This window comes from Adiantum capillus-veneris, chromosome 25 (assembly GCF_014529385.1).
Source record: "Adiantum capillus-veneris isolate H3 chromosome 25, ASM1452938v2, whole genome shotgun sequence".
In the NCBI taxonomy this organism is placed as follows: domain Eukaryota; kingdom Viridiplantae; phylum Streptophyta; class Polypodiopsida; order Polypodiales; family Pteridaceae; genus Adiantum; species Adiantum capillus-veneris.
Window position 1 is genome coordinate 6,141,968 of NC_140955.1, and position 26,184 is coordinate 6,168,151.

The following is a 26,184-nucleotide window of genomic DNA, read 5'->3' on the forward strand; positions in this document are numbered from 1 at the left end:
TTGCTTTCAGTCTCACCCACACGTACCTAGCCTGCTCGTCCCTGCGCGGGCTATATGTATCAGTGGCTGCAGATCCTCTCTAAATAACACTGCCACTCCTCCCGAGCCTCGCCCCCTGTGCTCTGAGCGTGTCTCCTGTCTGTAGGCTGTCTCCCACCTGTATCCACTGATGTGAGGCATGGATTGCCCAGGGGCCTGGTGTGTCTTAGAGTAGAAGATGATGTCTCTTCCAGTAAAGCTGTCCTCAAAAGCACCCACATCAAGACGCATAGATCCATTGCAGTTCCAGGCAGCTACTTTGAGTGTGGTCCCATAAGACTCGCACCGTCATGTGGAGCGTCGCTCAAGTATTACCACTTTTCCGTCTCGGTAAAAAGCGATCTTGCCTTTTCCCCTTGCCGCTCTAATCTCCGGCATTACTTCCTGCATATGAGCGATTTGCGAGAGGGTGAGATCATCCCCGAGAAAGATGCCAGTCTCTTTAAGAGTTGGTCTTTTCTTCAAGAATGACTTCTTTGCCTCCATGGAGGGAAAACGGAGGATGAGTGCTCTTTCTTTTTAGGTTTCTCCACTGCCTCCATTTTTCTTTATGTTGCCCACTCTCCATGCCCTTGTGTGTGTCGGCTCATGAATCCCCATCAAGGCTGTGAGTTCTTTTACTTCTTCGTCCACATTGCCTTTGTCTTTAAGACCGCAAATTCTCACATGTAAAGCGCGCACCCTTCTCCTATGCTCCTCCTCTAGTGTCTGGTTAATGATGTTGTTGGGTGTGGACGTGGGCGTTATCTCCTTGTCTTTTCCTTTCTTGGCCACCTTGATCCATTTCTCGGCTTCGTCCGCCTTCTGTTGGGTTTTGGTAAGAACATCCACCCAAGAAGTCGTCATTTCTTTGTGCTGTTCTTCTCCCTCTTTGATGGCCCGTACTTGTTCCTTGATCGTGTTGATTTCTTCGATTACTGAGGGTTGCAGTTCGCCCTCTTCCAGTGTGTTTCTTGATCGGGCTTCGGCGAGTTCTTTCTTGAGTGACGCGATCTCTTCCTCTTGGGTCGTCACTCGGTCTTCCTGCGTGCTTATTTTGCTCTCTTGGATCAGCACACGTCCTTCGAGTATGTTTATTGTGCCCCAGAGACTGCGGTTCATTTTGGTAATGGTCTTCGTCATTTCCTCTTTACATTTTTGAATGGCATTCTCTAGGGGGTCGGCTTTATCGTTCGTCTTCCTCATGCTTGATCGCCGTCCGCAAGGGGGTTAGATGTACGTGTGCACCCACCCTAGCAGCGGGCGCGGCCGTTGGGCGTGCGGGGGGGGAGTCGGCCACAAGGGAGTCGCTAGATGCACGTGTGCACCCACCCTAGCGACGGTCTCGGCGAGTGGTGTAGCGCGAGGCGGTACGGCCCGGGGGAGATAGCGGTAGTTACAGATTGGAGAGTGAAAGAGAAAGGGGGGGTGAGGTGGGGGGGGGGAGTATGGTAGATAGAGTGGGGGGAAGGGCCCAAAAAAATAAAATAAAAAAATAATATATATATATTTTTAATAATTCCCTAAGCGTAGAGGACCGACATCCTACGCGTGAAAGAAAAAGGGTAGGGACAATCTACGCGTAGGAGATGGGGGGAGACATACTACGTGTAGTGAATGGTGGCACACGCTACGCGTAGAGAAAAGGGGCTAGGGCAACGTGCAATGGGCGGGGAGGTGCCCAGCAGGGTGCCAGCGCGCGAGCAGGGCAGGGCAGAGGGCGCGCGAGTGCAGGCAGTGCAGGCAGCGTGGACGCGAGGGGCAGCGGGGACGCGAGGGGGACGGGGGTGCAGCGCGTGTGCAGGGCGGGGACGGGGGTGCAACGCGGGTGTGGCAGCGTGCAGACAGCAGGACGCGGCAGAGCAGCAGCAGGGGGGGGGGGGAGCGCGAGGGGAGAGGGAGCGTGAGGGGAGGTGCAGGGAGCGCGAGGGGCAGCAGGGGGAGAGAGAGAGAGAGAGAGAGAGAGAGAGAGAGAGAGAGAGAGAGAGAGAGAGAGATGCATGGCTCTGCTGAAAGCCTCTGCAATTTGCTATAATCTTAAATCATATTAGAAACTTTGCTAAAGCTGCTACTTGCTTTTTTGAAATGTAGGCAGCATTTTTTTGTTAAGACAAAATCGAATGGCGAAGCGTCGTCCAGGAATATCTGGCTTGAAGTCAGCAGCTGCTGCCCGGGTACTAATTTTTTTTGATGTGAATTAAATTATGAAGTAAAAAAATTTATAGACAAATTCCAGTTGAATTTTCTGCATCAGCCTTTCAAGCTGAAAATTGCTCCACTATTCGAAGAACCTGCTCTCTTAATCTCTTGCTTACATACTTATTAAGTTACCTACATTCGTGATCCGAACTGAAGCTGTGTGAAAGAGGGTGATTGAATTTTGTGTTTGTGTGCATGTGTTCTAGCATGTGGGTTGAGTCAGGGCAATGAGGGTGTTGTGAATCATTGGGCTATCGAGAGGCATTTGATAGTGTGTGGGTTTGGTGTCTTGTGTTTCCCCTCTACGAGCGTCTCATGTCACATGCTTGGCCAATGCCCTGCGTTCATCACAAATGCTGCTGCACTTGTTTCTGAATCTCTTGTTGAATCTATTTTTGACTAACTGGAGTATTGGATCCCTTGTTGTTGCTGGAAGGCTTTGCTTTTACCTTCATATTGGTCTTTGACTTCGAGTTGACTGATCCTTTTCCTTGCCAAGAAACTGTATTCATTGGTTGAGCCTTCTTGTGTTTTGCATATCGAGGATCTTGGAAAGAATGAAGTGCATGCTCCATGGGAAATTAGATTTCTTGCCTCGTTGCTTCAGCTTAGCCAATGGGCTATAATACGCTCATCTTTGAAACTTCCATTTCATCCTCTTCCACAACTTGATGCATATTTTGGGCCATTATTTTCAGCCTCCATGTGCGACTTGATCAGTGCATCCTCCACTTTGGTCATCATCACTTGGCTCTTGACGGTTTGTCATTTTTGGGCTTGACACTCATTTGGGCTCTCCACATTTTCCTCAGCAGCTTCTCAACATCTGTTGTTTAGGGGAGGTGTTAGAGCTTTGTGTTCACCGTACAGATGCTTTCACTCTTGCTTCCCAGCTTTCGCACGTGCACTCAGACCCTTGATGTGGGTGGACATAAGAGGACACCTTTGGAAGGACATAAAGGTAGCTTTGGACAAAGCTCTGACATTATACGAAAGATGGAGAGGTGTCCCAGATGCTAATGATCCTGAGGGGGAATATCAGACGGGTTCATGAAAAAAAAGGTGAAGTGGGGTCATGTGTTGGAGAAGAGAAAGGTTTTTGTTCAGGATGTGCTTCTTGTTCTGTTTCTAGAGTGGTCTTTGAAATGGGTCCCAGAATTATCATAGAAGGTTCTTTCATGATGTCGGCTAGTGTATGCAATGTGCTTGCCAATTTTGCATTTGTAAGGATTTGTTCCTTAGACTTCGTAGCATCCTCAATCTTCAACATCTTTTCCGGGCTGACACAAGTCATTCTGAACTTGAAGTCTAACTTGAGTACCACATGTAGAACATCGGCATTATTATTCGGGCAAACATGAAACTGGCATTAACTCTTGCGAAAGGTGGTCATTCATGCTATCTTCAAGAGACAGAGGGAGAAAGACTCTTGAGGGAGAAAGACTGTACCCAAACAGGCACGCTTACCATATTTCTCTATTTTTAGATAGATGCAACTGAGCCCTATGGCCTGTACTAATAGGTTCCAAAAGCATTAGCCCCACCCCAAAAGCTCTTGATCTTGGCCCAATGGCTGGGCGCCCTGAAAAAGGTGTGTTGAGTGTGCACACAAAGATCTGCCCAAAAGCAATGCTTCCCATCCACTTGTGATTTCCAAGTTTGTGCGCTTTTGGTGCTATTCTGGTCGCATCAGGCTACTTTTTCTGCTTCCCTCTAATGGCTTCTGGTTCCTGCTACATGGCTGCAGTGCTGTCACATCAGCACGCCACTTTGAATCTGCGCACTGCCTCTGATGACAACTACCATGGCCTCTTCCCCAACACCATATGTGTTGTCTTCTGGAAGGTGCCAAGTCTTTACATTCAGGGTGAGAGTTCCTTATATACAAAGGGAGGCTATGGCAGATGATTATTGTGAACCTGCTAGTACAAATGTCAGAAGTTCTGAAGTAGCGAGCTTGAGATGTATTGAGTATCAAAGTGATGAGGCTGATAGGGGCGAAGTAATGTGTGTGGGCAAAGATTCACTAGATTGCATCTCTTGTTTGTTTTCATGTGCTTATTTTCATCAGGCAACGAAGTCCAGTCAGATGTAAATCTGATTGCATCTCTTGTTTGTTTTCGTGTGCTTATTTTCATTTGGAAACTAAGTCCAGTCAGATGTAAATCTGTGCTTGATGTGCTACAGGACCAGTACAAGTTACTTGGAGAGAATGTAGCGAAGATTAGAATGGATCTAATGAAGGAGCAACTAAGTACTTTCAAGAGTCAACTTGAAGAGTTTTCCAGGAAGCACAAGGTTTGCAATTTGGTTAGAAGTAAATGTAACTTGCACAATTCAAATATTTATTTGTTTTTAATTTTTTGTAAAACTCACGAGTGCATGGAAAAATTCATAAAGAGTACATTTACTGCATTATGGGTCGTTAGGCATGGATTATTATACGGCTTTGAGGAAATTTGATGACTTGCTAATATAAGTGTGTTTACAAGTCAATAACAGTAAAGGACATTTTTATGATGCAGTAAATCTACTCTAGAATTTATCCACTATGTAGTGGTGGAAGCTAGAGACTGAAAATACATGTAAAATGGAAAATGAATCCCCCTACTTTATTCATGAAAGACTTAAACATGCTGCCAGTTAATGATCAGATCCTAGCAGTGCTGATCAGCTGGGACTGTTGGTTGCCAGCTTGATATTTGTAATCCTTTTTCCTTATGGTTTCTTAATCAGCCTGTATGCTCCACACCTGACGAATCCAAAATATCCTCTTTTAGTGGTTTTTTTTTTGGAACCTTGTGTCTGTGCTCTCCATGCAAGAAAAACTCATCTTCTAGTTGAAGCTCTTTTTAGGCTCTACCTAGGCATCACTATATTGCAAATTGTTGCTTCAGCTGTCATGTATACTGTTTGTTACCCAGCAAGTTCCATAGGATGGGTGTATTACTGGCTCATCAACAATCATCTCACAATAAATTTTGCAACATATCTCTTGTTAAAGCTTGATTTTTGGTCCACATTTCATTGTGGGAGCCTTCTTATTTTATCAAGCATGAGTCTTTTCTTGAATTCAGTTCTAAGATTTGTATGTGGTACCATGCAGAATGATATCAAGAAAAATCCTGTATTCAGAGCCCAATTTCATGCCATGTGTGCTACTTGTGGAGTAGATCCACTTGCCTCAAACAAGGGCTTCTGGGCTGAGTTACTAGGGATTGGTGATTTTTATTACGAGTTAGGTAAGGCAAACATGCTGTGGTACAAATACGAGGTCTGATGATGTCAAAAGCGTCAAAATTTCTTAGATAGTTCAACTGTCTTTTATAGTTTCAGAGAGTTGATGAGACTCCACTTACCCTATTGTCTTTTGCTGTTCTTAGAATTAGAATATTGGTGGCATAGCTTGGTCCGTGGTGATTATTGCAAAACTTACCTGGTTCCTTTCATAATGTAAAAATATTTGCACAAGCAAAATACGCCAAAATTTCTAATCAGCAGTACTACTGAAGGTAACTTCACACAAATGAAGATTTGGTGATGCAATAAAAGGAAGCTCTCAAGAAACTGTCCGGTCAAAAGTCATTAAAGTCGTCCATGAACAAAATGTAAATTCTACCCGGACCTGAACTTTGTCAATCCTGAGCTTTGAATAATATGTAGATTGGTGGGTTGACGAGCATCCTTGAACAGATCACAATGATTCTAGTGTTACATCATTGTTTAGTGAACTATTTTTTGGTCAATTACAGGTGTACAAATTGTGGATATTTGCCTTGCTACAAGACCTTATAATGGAGGCCTGATTGATCTTGAAGAGCTTCGCTTATTGCTATCCAAAAAGCAGATGGCTTCACGGGAACCAATATCTGAGGATGATTGCCGCCGTGCCATCAGTAAATTGGAGGTCTCAAGTCTCTTTTGAACTTTCGCACTTCTGTTTTTATGAGCATGTTTTTTAGTTTCATAAAACAATAATCTGGTATTTCAGGATTCTAGCTCTTCAAACGGTGATGATATTTCATTCTGACTGATGCTCCTTGCTGTTGCTACTGCTACCTACCTAACCCCCCCATCCCCCTTCTTCCTGGATCCTCGTTTTCTGGTTTTGTGCGAAGGTGGGTGTCTACATGTGTGGGCGTGTTCGTGTGAGCAAGGTGGTGAATTACGAGTAGCTGGCTACAGTGATACAGTCATAGGAGTGGTGATAAGTGTAATGTTGGAGAGTGATTCCAGAGGCAAGGTTTAAGCCAAATCGAAAGGTGCTCCAACTAGAGACCATTCAGCCGTACGCCGCATGTGGACCAGATATCAAGGTGTAGCCGTGTGGACTAGTGTACCAGAGTAGCCATTTGGGCCAAATGCAAACGTGTAGCCATGTGGACCAGTGTCCCAGTGGATGGACTAGGGGTGTACCCTGTACTTGAGGGCCAACTTATCCTTACTGTCAGCGTGTGGTAGCTGACGGTTGTAGCCAGACCACTTATCTAGATATTTGAGTTGGGTATATCTAGGGTGGGATGAGCCCCACTACTCTCAAATGTATCAGCCACAGATTGGCTGGCAGCACACACAGCTCCAGACCAAGTGCTCACTAGGTACAATGGGGTGTTGATGCTCAAACAGTGTAGGGAGAGTGATGTGTGTAACGGGACGGCACCACGTGCAAACTGAAACGATCAGACTAGAACAGACTTTTAGCACTTCAACTTGAACAAAGAGAGAGCCAGAGAAAGGAAAGGAAGAAAGGAAGATATTTGACGTTTATATGAAGTGAAGTCAGCCTATTAGACAAATTAAGTATACATGTGTGTATTTCCTCCATCTGTCGGAAAAGAAAAATAAATCCGAACTGGTACCCATCAAAATTTGCAGAGGAGAAGGCGGGTAGAAAGAGGAGGAAGAAGGCAAAGAGGGCAAAGGAAGCTGTTAAAAGTGCACAGGAGGCTGTAGGTGCATAGGAGCCCAAAGGCACGGAGGAGGTTAAAGGCATGAAGGAGGCCAAAGGGGCTAATGCTACAAAGGAGGCCAAAGGTGTAGAGGAGGATACAGGCGCAAAGGAGGACGAAGGTGCGGGGGAGGCCAAAGGCGCGGAGGAGACACTTGATATGACCCCCTTAAAAACAGATGATAGCATTAACTCGGCCACCCTCTCCCAACTCTTCCTTATGAAATCTAGAAAGTTCCCCGTTGGTCATGGTCTCAAGCTGCGAACATGCAAGAATTAGCTTGTGACAACATTTTGTACTTGCTTTTTCTTAATATGGAATACCAACACATTTTGCTTCTGTCAACGGGGTAGTACAACCATGTAGATGCATCTAGCTAGCTATCTCCATCCTGTGCTAATAGAGGGGTGTAGAATGTGGTACATGGGAGGATCAGGAGCAAGGGCTGCTCGAATGAACACAGCTGGGCCAGCCATCATCTCGGCTCGTCTCTCCTTAGCATCTCGATGTTCTCGGGTCCGGATCTCCTCGATCTGTTTGCAGTGGAGTCGTGGGGCTTGGCATCTGGTAACACACGGGCGTCCTTTGGCCCATCTCATCTCAACCTGCAGGAGAGCCACTCCCCTCGGTGGATCTGGGAGTGGAGGGGGTGTGGTCCTTAGGAAAAAAATTGTAAGCTGTGATTGTCTCCCTCCCACCTATGTCTCTGTAGGTGGCTGCAGCAGTATATCTTTGTGCCTTTGTATCTCTAGCAGGTAGCACCCCAAATGTCTTTGATCTCCAGAGTGCATGATTTCGCAGAGGGTAGGCTGCCCCCCGATTAGTGACTTGTCTCTGCCTCTAATATCATCGCTCTGCATCTGCAAACAAAATGCTCCTCACTCTCCACCTCCTCCCTGCATACTCGACATACTCTCTGCTCTCTGGGAATGTCATGAGCTGTCACAAACTGGTGACGTGGCTGCCCAGTACACACACACACACCCTCTCTTGCAGGAATCCCGGCTGAAATGCTGATGTAGCCCTGTTGTACTGTCCCCGCATTTCACGGTGACGTGGCATGCTGTACGGACACCCGCTTTTTGTGGCGCTTTTTACGGAAGTCGCTGGCAGCTTTTGGCTATGTTGGATCCAACGCAAGGAGAGAGAGAGAGAGCTTTTATTTAAAAGCCTTGCTTTATTTTTGCCTAGCAAAGGGCTTGAGAGAGAAATAAAAAGACAACTTTATTTTTAAAAGTGCCTTTAATTGGCAGCTTTTGGGGCTCTGCTTTTGGCATCCCTTGTAACCTTTAAATAAGTGGGCAGGCTTCCCACTTCTCAGAGCATCTAGACGTAGAGTCTGAGAGTGAGAGCCTCCCACTCACTTGTACTTTGAGTTGCAGATTAATACAAAAAGAAACCCCGAAAGGGGCACCAGTCTTTGGGGCCAACATCTCTAGGCACGGAACTCTGCCGGGCCAGTGTCGAATCAATTGTGAACTGTGAACTGTTTTTGAAGTGAATTATTGTGTTGTCCCGGTAGATTCTCGACTTGGAGTGTCTAAGTCTGTTACAATGGTATCAGAGCGCGGCCAATTTCTCTTCTACTGGGAAATCCGATCCTTTTTACGCTGCACTTATGGATTCAGACAGAGATCAGTCGACTTCCTCTGCATATGGAGATACGAACGGAGATCACGAAGAAGATTCACGCGAGGAGTACGGCCCGCCTCGGCCTACTCCGGTGGAGCTTGAATAGATGGAGCGTCGACGACTGATCTACGACGTAGGAAAGATGATGATAAATTTCCGAAGGACCCGAAATTTGCAAAATTTATGACCCAAACCTCCTTCGACGAGGTGTATGCACAGTGGCAGCAAACCACAGAACCACCCCTCAAACCGGTACTCAAGAAACTTCCTACTCCAAGGATGTTTACTGAGCAAGACGTAGAAGAGGTGGTTGATGCACGGATTTCTCAGCTTTTTGACGCGTAGAACAAAGCAGAAAAGCACGACAAAAAGCAGAAGAAAGAAACTGACTTCCCGGGTTATTTGGGTCGTCAATCTACTTTTGCCTCGGGAAGAAAGCAAAAGAAGCGTGTGCATTTTGAAGGATTACCTAGTTCTTCTTCTTCTTCTTCTTCTTCTTCGAGTTCTTCTAGCTATTCCGATTCGAGCGAAGAAGACAGAAAAGGCAAAAAGTGAAGCAAAAAGCAACGCTTTGGAAAGGGCAAGAAAAAGGCAAAGAAGTCTAAATCTCGCCCAGTTTCGGACAGTTCTACAGAGGACTCGTCTTCGGATAGTTCGGACTCCGATGACCGCAGATTTTATGCAAGAAAGAAGAATTTTTACAAAGCCAACCAGTATGACTTTCTGGAAGATAAAAGCAAGAAAGTCCGAGAGTTCAAAGAAGGTGGACAATCAATTAACTTTAACACGTTTTCTGGTTTTTGAGATGCTTTGAAGGCTTTGGCCTTCATACAGCAGTTTGACATAGCTTTCTCTAGAGGGCGTTACTCAGAGCACTCCAAGATTCGGAGGACTACTTCTTACTTCAAGGGAAATGCTCAAACTTGGTGGTCCACGCTTCTATTGGACAAGAAAGCGCCAGTTAAATGGCTGAAATTTAAAAGACTTTTTATTTCTTCCTCGTTGACTCGAGAGGACGAACGTTACATACGAACTGCTTGGAACCATCTTCGGATGACCAAGAGAGATTCATTGGACGCATATTGCGAGAGATTCTGGAGCTCTTTTGTCACGTGACACATCCAACCCTATGTGTCCGTGGACAAGCTCCAGCATGACCAGGGTTCAGTTCTGTCAAGTCAGTCTAGAATAGGAAGTGATCTAGCACTTTTGTGAGTCTGTTCGTAGACCGTGCATGTCCAGACACTTAGATTAGATGCGTATCCTCCGGTTGCACATAGCATGATCATCAGATTACGGTCAGAACCCATCAGTAGCATTTTTACAGTGCATAGACCTATTTTTCCTAATTTTCAAATTTTTCATTATTTTTAAGTGACTTCTGTTGGAAAGTAGGTAGGGCAATTTTGCTAAGTTTGTATAAGTAGAAACCTAGCGCTAGCACTTTCTGGTAGAAGAGGCAGCAGGAGCACCGCTCAACAGGCATCTTCTCAGCAGGACCCCCGATTGCATGACCTAGCGTTTTTGCAACTCAGCATCAAGCTAGCGTTTTTGCAAGGACAGATCAGCCTTGGCGATTTTAAACAGTCTAGCCGCATCACTTAGCGAGACTGTTTGTGGCCCAGATCTTCAGATTACATGGCATGCCCGAGACGATTGTCTCCGACAGGGACCCTAGATTTACGAGCTTGTTTTGGAAGGCTATTTGAAAGAACATTGGCACGCGGTTGCAGTTCTTGTCATCTTTCCACCCGCAGACTGACGGGCAATCTGAGATTGCCAATTCAGTGGTACTAGATTTATTGAAGTCTTATATCTCGGATCAAAAGACTCAATGGGAAAAGTATTTACCTTTGGTGGAATTTTCCTACAATAACACGATACACTCTTCGACGGGGAAAGCGCCATTTGAGATTATTGAAGGTGCTACGAAGGTTCCACCCTTCCTAAGCACGAAAGATAAGATTTTGAAGCTGATGCGTACACGCGTGACTTGGACACGGCTTTTGCCAAGGTCCGCGAGGCTTTGCAGAAATCTCAAGAAAGACTGAAAAAGGCAACAGATCGCCATCGTCGCGATTTGAAATTGAAGGAGAATGATTGGGTGCTCTTACGTTTTGAGAAGGCACGCCTAAGAAAGAAAAAGGGAAAGGAGAGGCTTTTTCCAAAGCTTAGTATGCGATACTACGGACCTTTCCAGTTCTCCGAAAAGATAAATGATGTCTCCTTCTGACTGAAGCTTCCCGAAACTTGGAGGATTCACAATGCTTTTCATGTGAGTCTCCTGAGGCCTTTTAAAGGCAATGTGCCCGAAGATGGGGAGCCTAATCAGCAACCCGAAGTGGAAGAAAACGAGGAGATCCTTGTTCTAGAACAGATATTGGCACATAAAGACAGAAAGATTAAGGGTAAAGCGATAAGGGGGTTCTTGGTTAAATTCAAGAACTATCCTGCATTAGATGCGAAGTGGATGGAGGAGGAGGACCTAGCAGATACTCATCAGATTGTGAATCTTTACCTTGAAGCATTTGGATTAGCATAGTCAATTCTAAATGGAACCTCAAATTCAGATTGGGCGGAATATGGTGCAGCGGGTATGCACAAGAGGGGAGTCGCTCCACTCCTTTGTCAACGGATTGCCTCGATTTTTGATACTAAAGTCACTGATGTCTCTTTGAGTTTCAGGGATACTGTGAGCTGACTGACAATATTCTACTGTAATGACTTTATGAACTGGAATTCCCGATAATATGATACTGATTTGTTCTTGACTTGTTTAAGTGCAGGAATTGTTAGACGAAATGACTGCAGCATTTTGGTTTGAATGATCTCGATAAACATGGTTGCAATAGGGATTAGTTAATCGAGCATCTATGAGGTCCTGAGTGGATCTAGATGCGATTGCTAATTGCATTGATTTATCAATCGGGCATCTATGAGGTCTTGAGTGGATCTAGATGCGATTGCTAATTGCATTGCCGATAAATCATGGTCTAAGATGCGAATGAATGTTGAATGTGATTTGTCATGTGATGTCCTGTCGATTGGTACATGTGCTAGATGTGTGTTACTAGTGCGTCGGTACTAACAATCAATGTCTGCTAAGACAGTTTATGGTTTCTGTCTGTTTTGCAGGCGTAATTGAGGGCGATTACAATGCTTTCAAGAGGGGGGTATGTCACAAACTGGTGACGTGGCTGCCCTGTACACACACACCCTTTCTTGCAGGAACCCCCGGTGAAATGCTGACGTGGCCCTGTCGTACTGTCCTCGCATTTCACGTTGACGTGGCATGCTATACGGATGCCCGCTTTTTGCGGCGCTTTTTACGGAAGTCGCTGGTAGCTTTTGGCTACGCTGGATCCTACGCAAGGAGGGGGGGGGGGAGAGAGAGAGAGAGAGAGAGAGAGAGAGAGAGAGAGAGAGAGAGAGAGAGAGAGAGAGCTCTTAAAGCCTTGCTTTATTTTTGCCTAGCAAAGGGCTTGAGAGAGAAATAGAAAGACAACTTTATTTTTAAAAGTACTTTTAATTGGCAGCTTTTGGGGCTCTGCTTTTGGCATCCCTTGTAACCTTTAAATAAGTGGGCAGGCTTCCCACTTCTCAGAGCATCTGGACGCAAAGTCTGAGAGTGAGAGCCTTCCACTCACTTGTACTTTGAGTTGCAGATTAATACAAGAGGGGGGTATGTCACAAACTGGTGACGTGGCTGCCCTGTACACACACACCCTTTCTTGCAGGAACCCCCGGTGAAATGCTGACGTGGCCCTGTCGTACTGTCCTCGCATTTCACGTTGACGTGGCATGCTATACGGATGCCCGCTTTTTGCGGCGCTTTTTACGGAAGTCGCTGGTAGCTTTTGGCTACGCTGGATCCTACGCAAGGAGGGGGGAGAGAGAGAGAGAGAGAGAGAGAGAGAGAGAGAGAGAGAGAGAGAGAGAGAGAGAGAGAGAGAGAGAGAGAGAGAGCTCTTAAAGCCTTGCTTTATTTTTGCCTAGCAAAGGGCTTGAGAGAGAAATAGAAAGACAACTTTATTTTTAAAAGTACTTTTAATTGGCAGCTTTTGGGGCTCTGCTTTTGGCATCCCTTGTAACCTTTAAATAAGTGGGCAGGCTTCCCACTTCTCAGAGCATCTGGACGCAAAGTCTGAGAGTGAGAGCCTTCCACTCACTTGTACTTTGAGTTGCAGATTAATACAAAAAGAAATACCAAAAGGGGCGCCAGTCTTTGGGGCCAACGTCTCTAGGCACGGAACTCCACCGGGCCAGTGTCGAATCAATTGTGAACTGTAAACTGTTTTTGAAGTGAATTCTGGTGGTGTCGCGGTAGATTCTCGACTTAGAGTGTCCAAGTCTGTTACATGAGCTCACCCCACCTCGATCTCTAGTTTGTGTGATGCTACTTTGAGTTGACTGATTGCCACCCGTGAGCTGTGGGGCATGTAGATGTTCATATAGCATAGTCGCTGTATGAATCTGTCCTCGAGTATGGTAAGGAAATGATCTCTATAGTGTGATATCTTTCATTGAAGGGGAGATGTGATCCAAGTCTGTGTGATATATAGCTGCCGGAGATCCTGTCAAAGCACTATCTTGCCACCTTTCTAGTATGACCCGGACTCACCCCAGGTTGATCTCTCACTATGAACCTGGGGTGAGTCGGGGTCATACTAGAAAGGTGGCAAGCTCTCAAGATCAAGGCCATGTGCTCCGAACCATGCTCTAATCTGTGTGTACCATGCTTTGTCATACCCAGACTCTGCTACTTGTATAGCTGACTCAAATGCTCGTCGGGTGAGTCTGTTAGCAAGGAACTCTCTCACCCTCTGGATAAAGCAAACCATCTGGAAGAGTGTGCTCGCAATACCATTGGTGGGTTGGCGGGTGTGTGTGTGTGTAGCAAGCTTTGCTCTGATGATGTCCTGTGGCACTGCGTGCTTGCCTCAAAACAAGCGTGAGATCGTATAGACCTATGGTCTCTCAATCCGTGCCCACTGGCTATCTGTCAACCCAGGTGCCCACACTGTTGCTGCGTACATCAGGGCTAGGGTGACTAATGTATCAAATAGCCACCCCTTCTTGCGGGGCTCTTGAAAGTGTGCCCGATGACATCTCCACTCTAGCATGGCCAAAATTGCATATCCTCAGTTAGTTTGTCAGTGGCAGCCTGTGCCTCGGAGAAGGGTCCATGTCTACTAGTGAAGGCAACTCCCTGGTAGACGTAGGAGGTGACTACCTCGATTGGTCCTCTTGCTGTTGTAAATGTGGCCGCTCGTCGAATTGATCTGGAGGTGTGGAAGATCATGACCTTGATCTTCCCTAGGTTCATTGTCATTCCTGTGTGTATACAAAACTCATCCAAGGCACTCAAATGGCTTTGTAAGCCCTCTAGTGACTCTGAAATCCGAACAATGTTATCAATATATAGCATAATGTGGATTGGAGTACCTGCTAGGTGAGCTCGTGCCCCTCCCCTGCCCTCTCGCTCGGAGGATGTAGTCGGAGATCTTGTCGATGTAGAATTCAAAGAGGGTCAAGAAGAGGGGACATCCTTGCTGAACACCAATGGTGCTAGCAATAGACTCTGACAGGCTGCCTGGACAACGAACTCTCCTAATCACTCTCTCATAGTGAGCATAGATGGCCCATATCATCTCTGATGGTATCCCAAGACTCTGAAGTCGTTGAAAGAACCTCTCTTGTGGGACTGTGTCAAACGCTTTGGCTTTGGAAAAATCCACAAAGGAGTAATAAAGCTTCTTCTTCCGCACCGTTGCCCCATCAATGAGGCAACGCAGAACGAAGATATGGTTGTGGGAGAAGGTCCGCCTAAACCATGATTGGCAAAGGGTCTGTAGGCCCTCGGTCTCTCTATATGAACTAAGCTCAGCCTCAAGTACCGCCCCATACAGTTTGGCCATTGTATGGCCAATCATGATAGTCCTGTATTTCCCTGGGGCCAGGGTGTCTCCAGATTTGTGGTTTGGCACAATGGTGTGCCGAGTCCACTCCTCTGGGAAGCCCTCCCCTATAACCCGGTTGAATACATGTGCAATCAGCGGGACTATAGTGGCGGCTGCGTAAATGAGGTGCTCACTTTGTAATCCTGCATGATCTGAAGACCAACAGTGCTGTAGGCGGTGGATGGCCTTCTTGACAAGCTCGTGGGTCGAGGCGTGGGTGGCTTTGGAATCGGAGGCTAGTCCGACACTTCATAGAGTCTCTCTACATAATCGTGTCATGCCTATGGATCCTCAATAGAAGTAGTCGGTCATGGCTCTCGAAGGGTACACCATGCTATGGCACTGTCCATGCTCATGAATAAGCGTTATAGCTCTAGCTCTTGCGCCTCCTCGAAAGCTCGTCGCTTTCGGCGTGTGAGTGTCTGCATCTAGCGTCTGGCCTCTCAATCAATGATCTCTCCAAGGGCCCTAGCCAGCCATAAAGGTATCTGCACTCATCATAATACCAAGGGTTCTGTAGTAGTCCCTTGGGGGGGGGGGGGGGGGGGTTTGTGTGTGTGTAACAGGCTTGGGCACTCCAAGGGAGAAATCAATAGCAACACACGAACAAAAACTTCAAAATCACTAAACTTTATATAATATATATATATATATATATATATATATATATATATATATATATATATATATATATATATATATATATATATATATATATATAGATAGAGAGAGAGAGAGAGAGAGAGAGAGAGAGAGAGAGAGAGAGAGAGAGAGAGAGAGAGAGAAGATCGACACACCGCGGCGGAGTTCCGGGCCCAAAAGCACAGACTCTGCATCGAGATGCTCTACAGAGTGAGGCCCCAAGGGCTCTTATAAACTTTACAAGGGATGCCCAAAAGTAGAGCCCCAAAAGCAATCAATTCAAAAGCACCGAACCTCAAAAGCATCTGCTCTCAAAAGCTTCTCCAAAAGCGGCCAGCAGCCAGCAACGCAAAATGTGGAAATCCGTACAACTTGCCATATCAGCACCAGCAACCCAATTTACGAAAATCCGCACAATGTGCCACATCAGCAATTCCGTACACCCTGCCATGTCATCATGCTAGCGTAATTTTTGGAAATCACTTCCAGAGGCCAAGCTTTTGGTATCTAGGGTTTTAGGCCCCATGGCCGGTGCTCTGAAGTTCGTTTAGGTTGAGTTTCTCTTGTTCACTCGGCCATTTTCTTCCAGCTGGTCATGTCACGTCATGACTTTGTGACATTTCCCCTTCTTGAAAGAATTGTAATCACCCTCGATTGCACCTGCAAAAACAGCCAAAAGACAAAAACTTTCTTCAGTAGACACTGATTCTATGTACTCATGCACCAATGTAGCGCGGATAATGTGTCGTGCTCTCTACAATGGGTGGTCCTCAGTGCAATGTGCGTGACAATCTCACTCAAACAGACTGAAAACAAACAGCAGTAGTGTAGACCACAACAAGTGACTCGACTATCTCAAAGCACCGATACAGACTCTGGCGTGGCAGCACACTCAACTCCAGCCCAGAACTCACAGGTACAATGGGGTGTCAAGGCTCTGATGTGCAGGGATGGTGAAGACGTGCTCTGTGTATAGACTCACTGCTCTCTTGAGACGATGCTAGGCCAAAGGTGAAGAAGATAATCTCAATGACCAACCGCTAGTACTCATATGTAACACCATAAAGGGCCACCAACGCCTCATAAATGTCAGCCATGTGGTGACCTGGCCACGATGTCCACTAGACCACCGTCGGTACCTTGCCACTGCCACGTGTCACTCCCAGCCCAGAGGGTCCGTCCAGTGTGAAACAGCCTAGACCAACTGTACTAACTGTGTCCTGTGAAAGTGACACTGTAGCCTGCTACAGGTTGCCCGCCACAAGACCGCTCACCGTCCCGGTGAGAGGAATACTGAAAAAACTGTGAAAGAAAACATTAGGTACTGCATCTGTACATCTTTCTTGAAGCAGGTTCTAGGCCCAAAAGTGGAGTTTAAACACACTGCACTGCTTGCAAACGTTTACAGCTTTGAATAGGCGGGACTCCGTATGATTGCATAATCCAAGAATCCCAATTGGCAAAAAAATGATGCTCTACAGCAAAGAGATAAGCTCAGATACCAGCGCATCTTTATCTGTCCTAACCATAGTGATAGGAAAATGATCTGGTCCATGCTTGCAATTGCAGATAAACCTTGCCACACTTTTTGCAACAACACTCTTCTCGAAAGGAGGGATGACCATAAGCCCGAGTAACACCGCAAATAGGGTTAAACTGTAGGGTTAAGCTCCATCGTGATGGCAGAACAGAAAGGCCTTCTCAACAGCAACAGGATTGCAACCATCGAGCCATCTGGGGGAAAACTTGCGGGATGGGGGAAAAACATGCTGAGGCTGAGAGGGGTGGGGAGGCATAGATAGGGGGCTGGTTAGGGTCAAGTGGAAGGGAGGGGGTGGATAGGGGCGAGGGGGGGCTGGGTAGGGGCGAGAGAGGGAGGGTAGGGACGAGGGGGTGATGGGGTGGGTAGGGGCGAGGGAAGGTGAGGGGAGTGTAGGAGCGAGAGGGGGAGGGTAGGGTAGGGGTGAGAGGGGGAGGGTAGGGGCGAGGGTAAGTGAGGGAGAGGGTAGGGGTGGGTAGGGGCGAGAGGTTGTAAGGGGGTGGGTAGGGGCGAGAGGTTGTAAGGGGGTGGGTAGGGGCGAGGGTGAGTGGGTGAGGGGAAGGGACTAGGGCGAGGGGGTGAGGGGGAGGGTAGATAGGGGCAACCGAGGAGCACACAGCTATCATTAGTAATATAGCTATCATGATCTTGATTTTGGAAGTCATCTTGCGAAACGCGCTCTGTGAAGGGAGTTTGCGATACACAGAGGAGAGCTTTGTTCTGGTCGGAGAAGCAGATACCAAAGGTGTTGATGTTTGAGGGGGTGTGAACTCCCGTAGAGGAGATTTCTTACTGCTTCTATGCTTCTTCATAGGCTTAGGTGGCCCATTAGGTTTAGTTACTGTGGAACCATTTGAAGAGGGTGTACCTTCAAGCAAAGAGTGAATAGAGACTCCATAACAAGGCATAGATTTGGTAGCCTCTAACCACTCCAACAGGTCTTCGTCTGATCCTTTAGGTGTAGTAGGCTGTTCTTGTTCAGGGTTGGTTTCCATTGACAAAGAAACTTGCTGCACCATTGGATCTCTTTTTCTACCTGTTGTTCTTCTGGTATCTTGATCTTCTGCAGATCGGAAACTGCTTCCAAGAAAGCTTTATCAATATCAGAGAGCAAGGATTTGGATTCTTTTATGGCACTGGGGGATGGCTTGTTAACAGCTGCAGGCAAGGTATCCACTGGTGTGAGAATGTGTGGTGTAGTTGAACTTGTTGGAATGCTAAGACCGAGAGCGGCTCTCTAGGCCCGGGTGAGGACGCCCGATGGCTCCTCTGCCAATTGCGGCGGCTTATTTTTAGGGGTAACCACGTGGGTAGAAGGGGGCGGCTGAGAAACAGTGCTAACTGTTATCAAATTGAGCTTGGGAAAGGCAAAATCATTCTGGCTTTGACTTGAGTTCGAAGCCGTGGATGCATGAAGTTTAGGGCAATCCTTACTGTAGTGATCCTTCGATTCAGGGCAATGACGGCAAGGAAGGGACCCTTCTGGCAGGGGGCATTTGCTTTGGTAATGCCCATATTCCCCGCATCTGTAGCACAAAATGGGCTGATTCAAAGGGCGAGTCGAAGTACGAGGTGGTCCTTGCTCCCGGTGCATTGAGTTGGAGGTGGAGGCATAGAAGCTTTGAGGAGATGAGGGAGCATGGGTATGATAAAAGCTTTGAGAGGGAAAAGTGCTCTGCATACCTTGCATAGGAGGGGTTGTCAGCAAAGGTGGCATATGGTGTGGATGGCCACAGGGAGAAACAATGTTGGATGCAGGTGCTGGCCCTTGCTGAAGAGAAGGACCAAGACTTTGCTGTATTTGTCGCAATCCCTTGAGGTAGTAACAATCCTTGTCCTCATGTCCAGATTTTTCAAAGAAGTGGCAGTAAACCCGAAGGGGGCATTCCTGTGGAGGGTGCCCTGGAGAGCGGCATGAGCTACACCAAACCGTAGCCTTAGTCTCTTGCTGACACTTGAGCTCTTCTAGCTCGTGCTTAATCTGTTCCAAAGCCTCATGATGTGGAGGATTCTCTTGTCTAAGAGAGAAGGACCTCTCCTCTTGAAGAGCTTGCTGTAACTTTAGGGCTTCCAGTTCCCTGCGTAAAGAAGTTAAAGGATCAGAAGGACTTTCCAAAAACACAGAGGGGGTCTCTGTGTGAGGGGGGTTGGTGAACAGCTTCCTAGCCCCCTCTATCCTCGTAGCAGCTGCGATGAACTCCTCCAGAGTGGCGTCGGGTCGGAGACTCTCTCGTAGTTTTTACTGAGAACTTTTGGGAAGCGCCTTTTCTACCCACTTCTTAACCATAAATTCACCTGGTTGCTGGGGAAGCTTGGCAACCAGAGACTTGGTTTTCGTCATAAGTTTTGCAAAAGTCTCCTTAGGCTGGAGCACCATGTTGGCTAACTCATCCAACACCTTCTCCTGGTAGTCACCGGGCTTGAAAGCTGCACAGAACTGTTGCCTTAAGGCTGCCCAAGTTGCAAAATGGTTCTCTGCAAACTGGCTGTACCATTTGTCTGCTAAGCCATCCAAGGTGGATGGAAAGAGTACCAAGTAAGCATCTTCCCTGTTAAGACCACGACCCCTATAGAGAGATACAAACCTCCTTGCATGGTCGTCAGCACCTTCTCAAGAGAGTCCTTTGAATGTAGGGAACTTGATGTTTACCTTAGCCAAAACGCTAGCCAATGGCTCCATGGCCCCTTGCTGAGCCTGTAGCACAGTAGCCTAGCATAATAGGAGAGAGCTTTACTGGAGAAGGTGATCTGGAAGATGTGGAAGCGGATGAAGGAATGGGTGATGTATGTGGAGGGATAGGTGATGAGGTTGATGGACTTCTACTCGGTACCAAAGGTCGTCTTTTGTTGTAGTGCTTCAGAGGGCTCAGTAGTGCGCTTTGACGCTCGACTGACCGCCTTGTATGTGACATGCAGTGACCACCAATCCAACCAACCTTCGGGTAAGACAACCTTGCACTGGCTGGCTGAAGACTGGTCTAGACTCTACTAGACCAGGCAAGTGACTAGACCAGGCTGGACCACGGACGAGGAGGACTAGACCAAGGTCGAGGACAGGTTGGACCAGGGCGAGAGAGGACTAGACCAGTTGGTCAGGCAAGAGGGGACTAGACCAGTTGGACCAGTGATAGGAGAACAATGCAAGGCAGGTCGGCGAAGCTAGGCAAGGTAGTCGAAGCTAGATAAACCTAACTAGCTTCAAGATTTGCACCTCACAGAGTGAGATTTCAGTTGAGGTCCCATCGTGATCGCCAAAATAAGAGCACCTGTAGCGCGGATAATGTGTCGTGCTCTCTATAGTGGGTGGTCCTCAGTGCAATGTGCGTGACAATCTCACTCAAACAGACTGAAAACAAACAGCAGTAGTGTAGACCACAACAAGTGACTCGACTATCTCAAAGCACCGATACAGACTCTGGCGTGGTAGCACACTCAGCTCCAGCCCAGAACTCACAGGTACAATGGGGTGTCGAGGCTCAGATGTGCAGGGATGGTGAAGACGTGCTCTGTGTATAGACTCACTGCTCTCTCGAGACGATGCTGGACCAAAGGTGAAGAAGATAATTGCAATGACCAACCGCTAGTACTCATATGTAACACCATAAAGGGCCACCAACGGCTCATAAATGTCAGCCATGTGGTGACCTGGCCACGATGTCCACTAGACCACCGTCGGTACCTTGCCACTGCCACATGTCACTCCCAGCCCAGAGGGTCCGTCCAGTGTGAAACAGCCTAGACCAACTATACTAACTGTGTCCTGTGAAAGTGACACTGTAGCCTGCTACAACCAAACTCGACCAATCTAGCACTTCTACAAAGACATCAGCCACTGATCAATCATATTTCTGTCAAGGGTCTCAAATACAAATCGTGATCATTGTAACCATTTAGCAATCACATTCATACCACACTGATCTTTTTATGGATGTCCTTGATCTACTAAATCGGGTTACTATCAGATTTATATATTTTTATTTCACATTTCAATCAAGCAAACCATGCCCATGACCATCCCCTCAAGACAGTACATCCATATAGCATGCAATTCACAAATGACACACTGAGCTCACACTGAACATTCAAATCACTACTTCCGTCGAGATCTTGGATAAGAATCATGATCAATTGGCAATGTATTTAGCAATCACATCTAGATTCGTCATTGATCTCCATAGACGTCTCGATTGACTAAATCTTGTTACTATCATGTCCATCTCATTCTCCGGAAAACAAGACCGAAATGCTGTATTCATTTCGTCTTTCAAACATGCACATAAACACTACGCACATAAGAGAGCACATGTAACAGATTCATTTTGGGAATTCCTAGTTCAAAGTACTTCTTTCATAAAGTCATCCAGTAGAATACTGTTAGCCCCATTAGCATCCTTGAAATCCAAAGAAAGTGAGCGATTTTATTCCATCTAGGTAATGTGTGACAAAGGAGCAGAGTAACTCTCCTCTTGTGCAGTCCCGCGACTAACTGCCTGTCCGTGCCAGTGACACTGTAGCCCTGCTACAGGTTGCCCGCCACAAAACCACTCACCGTCTTGGTGAGAGAAACTACTGAAAGTGCTAAAAGATCGTAAGATTGCAAAATAAACCACTATTGCACTGCACTGCCATGGTGAAAAGATTGTCACGCAGTCACCCAAGAGATAGATTAGTCGCCACAACACTCGAAGTATCAGTCTCTCAGGGGTGGAGCCATCACATCAATTGTGGAACCCTGCTGTTGGTGGGCTCTATTGTCAATAACTGGGCAGCTTGTGAAGGGAGCAGCCACCTACTGTAGGGCAGAGGGTAGCACCTGTCCTGTAGTGTATTGAGGACATCAAGTAAAGTAGCCATGGCAGTGTGCACCAGCAACACCGTCACAGCAAGAAACGTTCTGCATCTGAGGCAATGGCGACGACTGAAACCCGTGAGGATACCGCTGATTGTAGTAGTGCACTGGAGGCTGTGTGTGGAGTCCTATAAATTGCTAAGAAGGACCTGTTACTGCAGTCTGCATTGGTGTACCTGATCCAGCCCATCCATACCCCACGCCCATCATCGTAGGTTGCGTAGCCCTATTTTCATGTAGAAGCATTTCTCTAAATCCTTGTACCTGAGCTTGAAGGTCATTAATCATTTGGGACTTTTAAGTTCAAGGCTTGCTGTAGTGCGAAAATAGTAGCATCCCGATCGGCGATGGCGCTCTCAGCGACTCGCAGAGATCCCTCCATAGCTGCATAAGTAGTTGAGTAACGTTGGTGTGTAGCTGCCAACCGCTCCGTCCCAAGCTCAATGGTAGCAACGGCCTGCTTCGACTCTTGCAATATATCCTCAGATAGGCGAAAAAGTGATGTAGAGTCCGAACTGTGGAAGATCCCGCAACAATGTCAGGTGGGAGAGGGCTCCCAAGTGGCACTGTTGGTTATGGACTGGGAGCATCTCTCTCTGGGGGAGTAGAGACGCGTGGAGTGGATGCAATAGGGATAGGCATAGAAAAAGAAATAATTCCAAACGAGGCTTGGGAGCTAGTCACTGTGGTAGGAGTGAAAATGACAGCAGTAGAGAGAGGGACACACACTGTAGAAGCCACAACTGTGACATGTATAGTGTGATCCGAAGCACCTGAAGCATACCACATAATAAGTAGCTGGAGTATGCGAGGAATGCTATACAGAGTGCTTCACCAGAAGCTGCTGGCTTTCAGATACTGGTAGTGATATTAGAGATTCTATTGTGTCCTCCACCACTCTAGCCCTCTTATTCGTTTGCGCAGGTAGATCCATTGTCTGTTCAATAGATTCCCTTTGGCCTTTGAGTTTTTAATGGGGCTAACATGTATGTTAATGACCCAAGCCAACATAGCAGCTGCAAAGCACTGAAAGCTAGATTGCACAGATTGCACCTGAGCTCTGAATCTTTTTTCCTGGGACTGTAAGGAGGTAAATAGAATCTGATGAAAGCCACACGGGATGGTGTTGATGAGGCAGTATAGGCCATCGCAGTGAGAGAACATAGTAGGCACCTCACATCTGCCCTTGCTTACTTTAGCAGCTCTGACTAGGAAGTAAAACTTGAAAATAGCCCAGTGGCACGTGACACATCCAACCCTATGTGTTCGTGGACGAGCTACAGTACGATCAGGCTTTAGTCAATCCAGTCGGTCTAGATAGAAGTGATCTGGCACTTTTGTGAGTCTGTTCGCAGACCGTGCATGCCCAGTCACTTAGTGTAGATGCATATCCTCTGGTTGCACGCAGCATGATCATAAGCATTCCCATCAGAATCCATCAGAATCCTTCAGGGGAATTTTCCAATGCATTTAGCCTATTTTACCTATTTTTGACATTTTTCACTTATTATTTTTAAGTGACTTTTGTTGAAAAGTAGGTAGGGAAAATTGAGTAAGTTTGTATATAAGCAAACCTAGGCTAGCACTAATTGGCAGAAGAGGCAGTAGGAGCACCTTGCTCAACAGGCAACTTCTCAGTAGAACCCATCAGAAGGCCTAGCGTTTTGCAGATTGCAAGACCTGGCGTTTTTTCCCATCAAGACCAGCCAGCGATTTGCTTTGCAGATTCCGGCAACAGCAAGACCACAAGCCTAGCGTTTTGATCCCAGATCTCCACCGCAAGCCGACATCAAGCCTAGCATTTTGCTTCATGGGCATCACCCCTAGCCCCGGCGTGTCAGTCCCTTCATCGCCAGCACCCCCAAGAAGGCCAGCGTTTTACTAACGCTACAACAGCCCCCAACGTTTTTGGTTTTCAGCCCTTATTGCAGCAGATGCAGCAGCGTTTTTCGCCTCGAAGAAGATAGCAAGTTCAGCCCTATATGCATGTAGAAGACCCCCATTTTCAGCCCTCGAAAACGCAGCCAAAACAGTCATTTTCAACCACCGAAACAGCCCCGAAATTCAGCAGATAGAAGACCGCAGATTTCAGCCCTAAAGTCGTCGTCGTCATCCCCGTTGTCGTCACCGGCATAGTCCCAAGTTGCATCAGTCCATGCATACCATTTGTACCAGATTGTGCAATCCTAATTAGACCACTCTCGCCGACGAGAGTGGGGCCTTCGGAGGAGGGTTTTACAATGTCTCTGGTGTCGTATCTCTCTTCTCTCTCTATCTCTCAGTCTCATTCACTCGCATGCACAGTGTCCATTCACTTTGTTTGTGATCATAGCACTTTCCATTAAGAACAAAAGGCTCTACCTTCCATAAGAACTAAAAGGAACCTTGAGCACAGTTCGGAGCCCTCATCTTGAGCAAAGCGCAAACATTCATTCCGTTGCACCTAACACCCAGAGCTTTTTATACCTTGTTTAGTCAGCGTGACCAGCACTAAGTAGCTCCTGGCATGCCTGAATGGTCGCATCTTTCGCAAGTTGTGAATAGGTTCTCCTAGCCGTTTTTACTGAAGGAAAGTTTGTTATTCCCAAAGCATGATCAATGCGTGTAGCCGTCAGTGTGTGCCCTCTTACTTTGGGAAAAAGCGCAGACTGCCTACTTGCGGAATTCTTAAGTTGAATTCGAAGGGTGCTATTGCTTTCAAACTGAAGGCTAACTGAAATGGGGTGTGATTTGTTGTGGCTTTGAAAGAAGTGTGGTAAGCCCAAAGGGTGCCGTGGATAGCTTGAGCTTAAGACGCCGGATGTAGATGACATGCTTTCTGCAGAAGGGCTATCAGAACCTTATCGGTGCTCTCGGGCTGCCCATTTGCTCTAGGGTAATCGGAACAAGACCTACGATGAAAAATCTTGTAGTTGGCTAGCAAGGTGGAAATCATTTCATTAACAAAGTGACTGCTCCTATCTTTGGTGATCTCCAGGGGACATCCAAACCTGCACAGAGGAAGTAGGAGTATTCTTACGAGAAAGATGTACATCTTCTCACATAATCACTCATATTAGCATAGCTTAGATTAGTAATTAGCATGGTAGAGAAGATGAGCATGCATTGAAGCTTGGCTCTTGGTTGGATTTGCATCACAAAGCCAAGAGTTGTTGGTGTAGGCCTCCCTTCTCACAAGCTTGGAGTAGGTGGTAAGCTTTCCATTAAAGCTTGAGAAGGAGAGAGAGTCTTCTTTACTTCACACATGAGATTGTGTGAGTGTGTGTGTGTGTGATAATGCCTTGCAAAAATCAGCCCCCTCTCTCTCTTGGTCGACCCCTCTTGCTATTTGCTCATGCTACCCTCTCATTGGACCTCCCTAGGGCTAGCCAATGACAATTAAGCATCATAAGTGATTTTCATACAGAAACTTGGCTACAGTATTGCGAGTGCAATCAGTTGTCACCATTACTTTTGCCCACTTAGTTGCATAATCTGTAGCCACCAGCAGATACTGCCAGTTACCTGGTTGGGCCGGAGGAGCAATTGGACCCACAAAATCCTTGGCCCATCTCTCAAAGGGCAGCCATGCCATAGAGACCTGTAGAGGATGGTTGGACCGCTTGCTTGGTGTAGGTCCACAACGTTGACACACATCACATACTCACATAGGCAATTGCATCCCGAAAAACATAAGGATATACTATAGACCTCTATGTAGAATCTTCTGGGGGGTGATGTGACCAGGGTAATGGCCACCAGTGGGAGTACTGTGGGCATCTTCTAGAATATTCTTAACCTTATGAGGGGAGACACACCGTCTCAGAACACCATCTGGTCCTGACTTGTAGAGCTGGCCTTCAATTAGAGTGAATGGCCTAGACTTTAAAAGCAATCTTCTCTTCTGTAGTGGAGACACATTCTTAGGGTACAGACCAGTAGATAGCAAATGCAAGACTTCGCCGTACCATTCCGGAGTGGTATCCACCTTAAAGAGACTGCTATCTGGAAAGTCATTTGCAACCCCTGTTGCTTCTTCACCTGTGTGAATACGAGAGAGGTGATCAGCAAGAACACTATGTTTGCCGGTTCTGAGTACCACTTCAAAATCAAACTCTTGAAATAAGAGTAGCCATCGCCATACTCGACCTGCAACTTGCGGCTTATTAACCAGATAGCACAGGGCGTGGTGATCAATAATAATTGTGAAGTGGACCCCTAATAAATAATGACGAAATTTTTGTAAAGCATACACAATAGCCAAACCTTCCCTTTTTGTGGTGCTATAGTTGCGCTCTGCTTTGATGAGCAGGCGACTTGCATAGTGAATAGGGCGATCCACGTTGTACTCCTTACTAGGCTGAGTCAGCACAACACCCACAGCCAGTTGACTAGCATTATTATGCACATGAAAAG

The 26,184-nt window shown here is 46.7% G+C and overlaps 1 protein-coding gene across 1 annotated transcript in view; it reads left to right on the top strand.

Moving 5' to 3' along the window:
• Positions 1-26,184, top strand: part of VPS22 (EAP30/Vps36 family protein) — a 56,527-nt gene that overhangs the window by 5,386 nt on the left and 24,957 nt on the right. Inside the window, exons 2-5 of the mRNA XM_086499664.1 lie at positions 2,110-2,192; positions 4,405-4,515; positions 5,324-5,459; positions 5,970-6,124. Coding sequence (XP_086355790.1) covers positions 2,110-2,192; positions 4,405-4,515; positions 5,324-5,459; positions 5,970-6,124 — 485 coding nt within the window. The remainder of the gene's footprint in view (positions 1-2,109; positions 2,193-4,404; positions 4,516-5,323; positions 5,460-5,969; positions 6,125-26,184) is intronic.